This window comes from Haliotis cracherodii, unplaced genomic scaffold (genome assembly GCF_022045235.1).
Source record: "Haliotis cracherodii isolate W230 unplaced genomic scaffold, xgHalCrac1.p SCAF_1, whole genome shotgun sequence".
NCBI classification, from domain to species: Eukaryota; Metazoa; Mollusca; class Gastropoda; order Lepetellida; family Haliotidae; genus Haliotis; species Haliotis cracherodii.
This window is the reverse complement of record NW_027266264.1, coordinates 58141880-58152717: the sequence shown is the minus strand read 5'-3', so window position 1 is coordinate 58152717 and position 10838 is coordinate 58141880. Positions and strand designations below refer to the sequence as shown.

The following is a 10838-nucleotide window of genomic DNA, read 5'->3' as shown; positions in this document are numbered from 1 at the left end:
ATGTTGTAATTTGTATTTAAATGTATGAATGTGGACTGAAGAAATTACTAAATAATATTCGAAGAACACTTCTTTATTCAGCTATCTAAAATATATATCATTTATGTTATTCACCTGACATTACAGTATAGGTATTTATTTATTTGTAGTTTTAGAAGATTGTTTTTACATGCATTGATTTACACAAGATGATGGCTGTTAAAAAAAATCCCGAAATCAGACATCATTATTAATATCTGATACTGGAGTCGTAATAACGACTGCAAGAGCTTTGCTACTTGTATACAAAAAAAACCCCTTCACCACTAAGTCTCGAACCCGTAACCCGACTCCCGGCAGAATATAAACTACCTTACAAACCACACAGTTACCTCCCTTCCATAAGGTGTGCCACAACTTCCGTGTTTACATCGAACACATGTAACCAGTTGTTTGGACTTGTCCGTGTTAACATGCTACCTATTTCTGGCACATTTACGTTCTACATGGCCTGATATACAGAATGCGGGTTATTAACTTCGAGACAAGAACGCGAGACCTGCGGACAACTCACAACGCATATGATACGGACCAAACAGTAAAGGAATGATCGAGTTTGTCAATATGGGTCAGTGTCTTGGTCATACAGACTACCTTGCGCGAAATGAGGTCACACTATACAATCTCAGGACTTTGACTAATTTTATACACGAAGGAGATGTGGAAACAACTATAACGTATATCAAGGACAGTCGCATTTCAGAAAAGTCTTATAAACAACTCCCGATGTACCGAATAGGTCCTGTGGAGACCGCTTGCATCACAGGGAATGTTGATCTGATGATTGCTTTGATATCGGAGGGGTTCTCTGCGAGAGGGATGCTGGGTGTGTCACCTATAAACTTAGCGTGTCAGTGTAATAACCTAGATGTGGTTAGAGCTCTTGTAGACAGGTATCATGTAAGTTTAAAGAGCCCAGATAGAAACGGAAACACACCTTTAAAAACAGCAATACAGTGGAATTCAGTGTGTGTTGTTAGGTATTTAAGACAGAAGGGCATATCCTTGTCAATGTTAAACAGAGGGAATCAAGTTTTTTTCCCTCTTCATGATGCAGCGAAGAAAGGACATTCAGACATGTGCCAGCTTCTTATAGATGAAGGATGTGATGTTAAAGGGGCATGTAGTGAAGGCAGCACCCCTCTACAACTTGCTGCTATGAATCTTCAAGCAGGTTCATGCCGTGTGTTGTTAGAAGCCGGAGCTGACATTAACATCATATCCATTTGTGAAGTCTCAAAAACATTTATCAAAGGCAATTTAAAAGGCAGCTTGAAAAATAAAGCCTACCTAGATACAGTGAGGCTACTTGTGTCTTATGGGGCTAACCCAGAGCTCCAGGATGCTGATGGCAACACCCCTGTCCATCTGGTGTTAGTGAATACTCCGGCTGTTAGGTGTTTGACTTTTGGTTTAAATGTAGCATTAGACAAGGTGAACAGTAAGAACCAAACTCCATATTCTTTGGCGCTTCAAAGTGAAGAACTGGCAGGTGCTGCAGGCAGTCTGCTGAAGGCTGGGTACTTCCCTGTCTTGAAGGAGAGTGTGGTGACGGTGGAAGATGACCATCCCTATCTGAAGACCACATACGGTCGAAACATGCTGGGTAAGCTGAGAATGGTCACCTCAAATCCTAGGAGTCTACAGGACATGTCTTGTTTCACGCTTCGACGGCTTTTCGGCATTCAGCTTCATCGTGTTGTACATCTTCTACCTCTACCTGGGAAACTCAAAGACATCCTGCAGCTGAAACATCTACTCCCACCAGCGGTAAGGCTGCATGTTCGCATTGGTTTGTGGATTTCTTTTTGTGTAGAAAGATGAACCATGATATGTTAAGAAGCTCAATATTTTCATTGACAAGGGGATACTGTTGGACCAGCCGGGTTACTTGTTGCTCTTTTCTGTGCAAATTTTCCCCATGATTGGTGGGCTTGAATTAATCCCAGATTTCCCCTGATTAGGAACCCTGGTTTGTCAGCACCTAATCTGTGCTTATGAGTCTCTATTACTGGCTTTCCTCCAACACCAAAATGACCTTAACCAACTCACTCACTGTACTGATGCCCAATATCATGTGTTTCAGGTGACAAGATCATATGCATACATCAACCAGCCCTGAGATTTGGAGGCCTGAAAGTTTACATGGAAACACAACTTACAGAAGCCACAGACACTCAGAGGGAGTAGTACATGACAGCAATATTCCAGAGAACCAATGTTTTTTAGATTTAAAGTATGTACATATGTTTGCATTGTATTTTCATGTGAGAATGTATGTGTTCATGCTGAGAATGTAACTTTTCAATCTGAGAATATAAATGTTCATGCTGAGAATGTAAGTGTTCATGCTGAGAATGTAAGTGTTCATGCTGAGAATGTAAGTGTTCACACTGAGAATGTAAGTGTTCACACTGAGAATGTAAATGTTCATGCTGAGAATGTAAGTGTTCATGCTGAGAATGTAAGTGTTCACACTGAGAATGTAAATGTTCATGCTGAGAATATAAGTGTTCAAACTGAGAATGAAACTGTTCACACTGAGAATGTAAGTGTTCACACTGAGAATGTAAGTTTTCAAACTGAGAATGAAACTGTTCACACTGAGAATGTAAGTGTTCATGCTGAGGATGTAAGTGTTCACACTGAAAATGTAAGTGTTCACACTGAGAATGTAAGTGTTCATGCTGAGGATGTAAGTGTTCACACTGAGAATGTAAATGTTCAAACTGAGAATGTAAGTGTTCATGCTGAGGATGTAAGTGTTCACTAGGAGAATGTAAGTGTTCACACTGAGAATGTAAGTGTTCATGCTGAGAATGTAAGTGTTCACACTGAGAATGTAAGTGTTCAGATTGAGAATGTAAGTGTTCAAACTGAGAATGAAACTGTTCACACTGAGAATGTAAGTGTTCATGCTGAGAATGTAAGTGTTCACGCTGAGAATGTAAGTGTTCACGCTGAGAATGTAAGTGTTCAAACTGAGAATGTAAGTGTTCATGCTGAGAATGTAAATGTTCACACTGAGAATGCAAGTGTTCACAATGAGACTATGTGTTCATGTTGAGAATATAAGTGTTCACACTGAGCATGCTGAGAATGTAAGTGTTCAAACTGAGAATGTAAGTGTTCACACTGAGAATGTAAGTGTTCATGCTGAGAATGTAAGTGTTCACACTGACAATGTAAGTGTTCAAACTGAGAATGTAAGTGTTCAAACTGAGAATGAAACTGTTCACACTGAGAATGTAAGTGTTCATGCTGAGAATGTAAGTGTTCACGCTGAGAATGTAAGTGTTCACGCTGAGAATGTAAGTGTTCAAACTGAGAATGTAAGTGTTCATGCTGAGAATGTAAATGTTAACACTGAGAATGCAAGTGTTCACAATGAGACTATGTGTTCATGTTGAGAATATAAGTGTTCACACTGAGCATGCTGAGAATGTAAGTGTTCAAACTGAGAATGTAAGTGTTCACACTGAGAATGTAAATGTTCATGCTGAGAATGTAAGTGTTCATGCTGAGAATGTAACAGTTCACACTGCGAATGTAAGTGTTCATGCTGAGAATGTAAGTGTTCACGCTGAGATTGTAGATATTCACAATGTGCATGCAATTCTTCATGATGAGGTTGTACATGTTCATGGTGAGATTGTACTTGTTCATGCGAGAGTGTAAGTGTTCATGGTGTGATTGTAAGTATTCACCCTGGGCATGCAATTAATCGTACTTATGATGCAATAAACTTTTAAGACTGAACAAATTTTCCTTTGAGTCTGTCTTGATACAAATGGTGAACTTTGAATGCAGTCTCTTCCATCTTTAAAACATGTATGTGTTTACAGAGAAATTGAAACATTTTCTCAAAGTAAACGAAAAGGTAAATATATCTTGTTGGAGTGTGTGTTTGACAAACGTAAGCATTGTGCACCCATGAACCTACTTATGAAAAATAATGTGTTTTCTGCGCGAAACATTCAATATGAAGATTATTGACATGTCTATACGACCTCCTTGCTGCCAACAGCCTGTTGAATCCCGGATGTTTTTCGAGTAGTGTGCAGATTGTATGGATACTATTAAAGTGTATGTATTACTTCCTTGTACCCAGGGAGTATGTTTACCTCTGTCTTGGGATAGAGTTTTTGTTATCTTTTGGCGATTATTCACCACATTTCTATGCATCCATAACCTTTTGTTTTGTTTGTTGTTTAACGCCGCACTCCGCAATATGGCAGCTGTATGACGACGGCCTGTAAATACTGGTAATCGAGTCTGGACCAGACAATCCAGTGATTGATACATCCAAATTATGCAATTGTAGATTTATAGCCTCGATGGGAAGAACAACTTTAACTCCTGTATATCTCGGTATGGATAGGTATTCTGCCAGAAAACAAAGAGATATGCCTGACACTTGAACCCTGGAGCCTCAACAAATTAAAATCAACGTACATCTAGCTATAGTAATAAACATATAGTTCTGCCTTAACGTCGCAGAAACACACTGCAGAAACAATTAGTACTCGAATACATGTGTAACCCGCTTGACATGGAGTGGTCAATACACATAGAGCAGGTTAAAGTTATACGTCGGATCCTTAATGTTTCAGCAATATAAGGAGTACGCACTTGGATAGCCTTGTAGTATAGTAATTAAAGCATGACGTGATTACGATGTGTGATGCCCATGTTTTGTGTCTTTCGTGATATTGATGGAATATTTCTAAATTGGGCGTAAATCCACACCCACGATAAATAAAGACCCGTCAGGCGCCTAATGCTTGATTATAAAGGAAGCATTCGTATATTTTACCGGCGTTTCACAGTTCCGCTGAAATCACTTTTTTTTTGTACCTCACACAATAACAGGAGTAGTTGTAGTTGTAACACTATTAGTATTAATAGTTGTAGCAGGAATAGTAGTAGTTAGTAGCAGTAGTAGTAGTAGTAATAGTAGCAGCCGTGGTGTTACTGGTAGCAGTAGCAGGGATAGTAGTAGTTAGTAACAGTAGTAATAGTAGCAATAGTAGCAACAGTAGTGTTAGTAGTAGCAGGAGCAGGAATAGTAGTAGTTAGTAGCAGTGGCAGGAACTAGTAGTTCTACACTGCAGCAGCAGTAGAAGAAGTAATAGCATCAGTAGTAGTAATGCTAGCAGTAGTAGCAGGAATAGTAGTAGTTAGTAGCAGTGGCAGGAACTAGTAGTTCTACACTGCAGCAGCAGTAGAAGAAGTGATAGCATCAGTAGTAGTAATGCTAGCAGTAGTAGCAGGAATAGTAGTAGTTAGTAGTAGCAGGAGCAGGAATAGTAGTAGTTAGTAGCAGTAGCAGGAACTAGTAGTTGTACACTGCAGCAGCAGTAGAAGTAGTAATAGTAGCAGCGGTAGCAGCATCAATAGCAGCAGCTGTAGTGCAACTAGTAGTTGTAGTCTCCCATGAATCTTACGCGCTGTTTATTTTGTTTGCTCAAATATAAGCTTATGATAGATAACTTCATATGTGACATGTTTAATGATTTGATCACATTGAAGTTCAAAAGCTACTCCTTATGAACAAGGCGTACAACACACGTATGTACATGCTATCTGTGACTGTAATCTGACGAAACTTGGTATATATGGTCACTAGGGTAGGGTCTCTATCTCGTTAACCTTTAGGTGAGCAGCGTAACAAGTCAAGGTCACTGGAAGTCACACATGTATATAAAACATGGATGAAAATGTAGGAAATTACGAGTTAATGTATAAAAATGAAACGACTTTTCCAATCGTAACTAACTTATACCTGTCTTCTGGCGTGGTTACACATCAGTTTAGTTGTTAATTTAATTTAGGAAAGTGTTGTCAACATAGTTAGAAAACTTCGAATTTATCACATCACCTGTGTTCGCAACAAGTTATATTCTCGATTTGATGACACTTTAGGCGAAGGTCGCTGCGAGAAGTAGGTGTCTCGAAGAGCTTGTTTGCACCATATTTTGAGCATTTATAATTGGAATATCACGAAACGTTATATACACAATCACTAGGTGTTTTTTCGAAGATTCTCAACGATCTCCCATGACGTTGAAGGTCACCAGAAACCGTTTTGTTAAAATATGAAGTACTTGTCAATGATTTAAGGAATAATAATACAAAACATTATTTATTGATTAATATTACATAAACACTTTCTTCTATACTTGCCCAGTGGCAAGGTTATGTCAAATGTCATATTTCACATTGAAATATTTGCGAGTATCATCATTTAGACAGTATGCTAACAAGTACGCAGTTGCTTTCAATTAAGATTGTTTGGCAGCTCATGGCTGAGATCATTAGACCGAAAGTGCTTATACCTTTCTTATTAAGGTACATGTAGCTAGATGCATAGGACTTTCGGATTTTAGGTTACACTGCATTGGGCATACATGTTCCCCAAAATGCTATTTATGAAACTTAAGAGCTTAACATTTCGTGATATGAAATGGGAAAACCTAGGTACGAACGCAGCATGAATACTATACATATTATACATTTACTAATTGTAAAAAGGACCCATGTGCACTGACAGAAGAACTAACAGAGATCTAAAGGTAACAGCAGAAGCAAGCAGGGTTAGCCTAGCTTCAATATGCCCGGGAAACTGCAATATATTCAGCGGATTTATATGGTACTTTTTTTCAAATGTTCTCTGTATTGTTTCAGATGTGTCATAAAACAGTGAAGACATTTACCTTTAGTTGTTGGTGACGTTATTTTAATTGCTCTTTTATTCCGTCACGATTGTACCATGCTTGAATGGAGAGTAGAAGAGGTGCATTTGTGTGAACAATACACAACACAAATAAACTGTGTTTACATTTGAAGCGCAACATTTAAAGATTTGATAACCATTGGAAATGTGTAATAGTTGAAGTTATAATTTCCTCAAAATACCAACAGTGAAAGCAAGATGGTAGTCGTAAAGAATCACCATCTCCACGTTTTACATGAAGAGACATACTTATAAAACAGTGATAAATTTAATAATTCTATATTTATACTGCACATCATACATAACGCTGTGGTACTTCAAAGGTTCTTTTGGGCTGCTACTAGTTTTCTATAATGTCCCCAAATACACTCTTTCAATCGATTTCTGTCGTGATTTCTGCACACACTGTATTTCCACACACACTTGAATATTCTAATCACCCCAAATATGCATTTCATAACCTGTAATTGTACATGTAATCATTTAAAAATCCCCATCGACAATGACTGAGAAAAAAGTACTTTTCTATAAATAGTTTTTGCGGTGACGCGATCGTCAAATGAGCTTTTTCAGACAGAGGTTGTGATTGTAATTCGATACCTCTGGTTGAGCAATCAGACAATCGAGTAATTTCCAAATTCATGGCAGGATTGTGAGTAGACCTGAACTGAATTGAAGTACAACCGTAAGGTGTTTTTAACTACTTTGAGTGCGGATCTGCCAACCCTAATGTTCCAAACATGTGAAGGGAAGGGAAGGGAATGGAAGGAAAGATAAAGGTGCGACGAGAGTGATTGGAAGAAGAGAAGATGTGAAAAGGAAAGACTGGGCGGAGTAGAGACTGGGAAGGGAGTAAGGGGAATGGATGTAAATAGAAGGCAAAGAGGTCAGGATTTAAGGCTGAATAGGAGAAAGAAACTCGAGTTCGGTGAAGAAATGAGGTGGTTGGAGAAAAGGAAGGCTGAGCGAAGAGCGAAAAGGGTAGGACTAGGGTCGGGTATGTGGTTGGAAGGAGTGGAAAAGAGAAAAAGAAAGATAGGTGGAAGGAAGGGAAAATAGAAAGGGAAAGGTAGTTGGAAGTATGGTATTAGAGACATGGAAAGGTAGGTGGTAGTATGGGATAAGATAAAGGGGAAGATAGGTGAAAAGATTGGATAAGATGAAGGGGAAGATAGGTGAAAAGATTGGATAAGATGAAGGGAAGATAGGTGAAATGATTGGATAAGATAAAGTGAAAGGTAAGGTGGAAGGATGGGAAAAGAGAAAGGGGAAGGTAGGTGGAAGGATGTACATGAGAAATGGAATGGTAGTGGAAGGATTGGAAAAGAGTAAGAGAAATGGCGGTTGAAGGATGACATTAAAAGAAAGTGAAAGGTAGGTAGAAGTATGGGATATGAAAGAGGGAAGTGTAGATAAAAGGATTGGATAAGATGAAGGGGAAGATAGGTGAAATGATTGGATAACATAAAGAGAAAGGCAGGTGGTAGGGTGGGAAAAGGGGAAGGGAGATGGAAGGATGGGTTTAACGTCAATTTTAATATTTTTGCACTTAAAACTTATATAGCGGCGTTCAAATATTTGTGTGTGTGTGTGTGTGTGTGTGTGTGTGTGTGTGTGTGTGTGTGTGTGTGTATGTTTGCAATAGTCCGGTCTAATGCCGATTTCATAGTGCTAGCCCACTGAGATACCATGTCGCAATTTAACATGAATACGCAAATCAGATACAGTATACTGACTCCGAGCCGACCCCTTAATGACGTGTGCCAGGCAGGGTAACAACAAGGACCATGTTTTAACGTCTATTGGTATGACGCGGCCGGGGATCGAACTTGATTGAAGAATCGAATAAGAGATAGGGGAAGATAGGTGCAAGGATGGAATAAGAGGAAGTGGATGGTAGGTGGAAGTGTGGGATGAAAGACAGGTTAAGGTAGTCGGATGTATGGGCTATAAGACAGGGAAAGATAGTCGGAAGGACGGGATATCGGAAAGGGAAAGGTAAAGATAAGTGAAAGAATGGGCTATGAGAAAAGGAATGGTAGATAGAAGTATGGGCTATGAGAATGGGAAAGGTAGGTGGAAGGATGGGATAAGAGAAAGGGAATGATTAGCTGAATTAGAGGTTACAAGACAGATTAGATTTGTTGATGACAAGTTCACTATCAGGCAAGAATGACGAGCAGACACATTTGGCAGACGGGAAGAGATATATTTAATACGTGGGATTTGACAGAAAAGACAAAATTCATGTGCCGTATGCCATATTTAATAAAAACTGCGTTTAGCAAGAAATCACAATAGTCATGAGATTCGATTTTGTTCACGACATCAGCAACAAAATGAAAAAAGCGTGTCGGGAAAGATAAGAAAAAGACTGATAGGGAAGCGATTAATGTGACCATGACTGTAAAAAGAAGTGAAAAAATAAATATGAAGCTTGATATAGGTGCCCAAATGAATGTCTTGCCCGAGTTCGTTGGTTATGGAGATACGCCACTTAGAATCACGGGACTGAGAACGTTACAGTGCCAGTACAAGGAAGTGACAAAAAGCTTTGGATTCATTATTGCTAATCATGACATACATTCACCCCCAGTATTGGGACTCAAAGCATGCAGAGAAATGGGGTTGATACAAGTCATGTTAACGGATGCGAAATCTCCTAGCTTCAAGAGACATACAGAAGGAATTTGGAGATGTGTTCAAATGAATTGGCTCTATCAAGGATGAATATTGCATACAGATAGAGAGAGAGTGGTGCAGTGCCAGTAGTACATGCAGTGAGAAAAGTTCATGTTGCTTTGAAACATAAGATTCAGAGAGAGTTACAAAGGAAGACAGATTTGGGTGTGGTGTGTAAAGGAGATGAACATACCAGTTGGTGGGATTCCAAGGTTTCCCTAAGTCGGTTTTGCCTGGATCCGACTGACTTGAACAAAGTTTACAGTATGCCAGCGTTACGAGGTGTAAAGACGGAATTGGTAGGACTATGTGTTAACATGATGCCAAGTAATATCTTTTGTATGTACCCAGTTGTCACTACAAACAATTTCCAATAGTCTAGTCAACAAGAAGTGAAATTCTTTGGTGAAAGAAACAGCTGATAGAAAGAAACCAGATCCTGATTAAGTTCAGGTGGCTAAGGACAAAAATAGGTAGCTAGAAGGATACTTCGGTATGTTTACCTATCTGGCACAGTATGCTCCTGGCTTATCGGTGCAGGCACACATACTACAAGAGCTAACAAGGCAAGCTACATCCTTCTATTTGACTCAAGAATATGAGGATACTGTTCAAGAGATAAGGAATATGATCACAAAGTCAGCAGGGCTTATATTACAATATTTTGACCCAACGAAACCAGTAATGCTTAAGAACAATGCATCGCAGAATAGTCTTGGGGCATTCCAGCATCTAAGGCAGTAACAGGTGCACAAAGGAACTATGCCCCAATAATAGAGGAGACGTCCTTCTCTTTTGTTTGAAAGTCAGAACTGATCAACTTGAAGTAAATTAAAATCATAATTTTGTATTAAAGAAGCCATCACATGCTATTCCTCTGAGAGTTCAGTGAATGAGAATGAGCCTTCAGATCTATGATGCAGATGTAGAAACCGCATCGGGGAAGAATGCTACCTTGGCAGACATGCTGTCTCAGCACTCTGTAGAATTTTCATCAAACAAAGATGATCTATCACTTGATGAACATTTATCAGTCATGTACACATGATGACACGCAAACATACCATAAGAAGGAACCGATAAGAAAAGAAACTAGTGAAGGTGATCAGTATGTGATTCTTACAAAGATCATTCAACGAATGGCCTGAGAATCTGCATGATTGTCAAAGAAGCTTAACTGAATTCTAAACATTCCGAGATAAACTCACTGTCTACAAAGGTGACAAAATTGTCATTACAATTTCCATGAGAAAGGAGATGTTCGAAAGGATACATGCAGACCATATGGGAATTGTGCAGTGCAAGGATAGAGCTTGTTATGCTAAATCTAGCCCCGTATGACAGTTGGCATCGAAAGAACTGTTGAGATTTGTGGCCTTTT

The 10838-nt window shown here is 39.1% G+C and overlaps 1 protein-coding gene across 1 annotated transcript; it reads left to right on the top strand.

The window, feature by feature from the left end:
• The first annotated feature begins 392 nt into the window (after positions 1–392).
• LOC139465932 (ankyrin repeat and SOCS box protein 7-like) lies at positions 393–3784 on the top strand. Its single transcript, XM_071247938.1, has 2 exons — positions 393–1809; positions 2126–3784. Exons 1-2 carry the CDS (start codon positions 586–588, stop codon positions 2159–2161), a joined length of 1260 nt encoding a protein of 419 aa, XP_071104039.1. The 5' UTR covers positions 393–585; the 3' UTR covers positions 2162–3784.
• The last annotated feature ends 7054 nt before the right edge of the window (positions 3785–10838 follow it).

Bases quoted from the DNA above. Each gene is read 5' to 3' on its own strand.
- LOC139465932 (XM_071247938.1), top strand. From the start codon at position 586: ATGATCGAGTTTGTCAATATGGGTCAGTGTCTTGGTCATACAGACTAC. The intron at 1,810-2,125 runs GTAAGGCTGCAT...CATGTGTTTCAG, and splicing joins AACATCTACTCCCACCAGCG to GTGACAAGATCATATGCATA.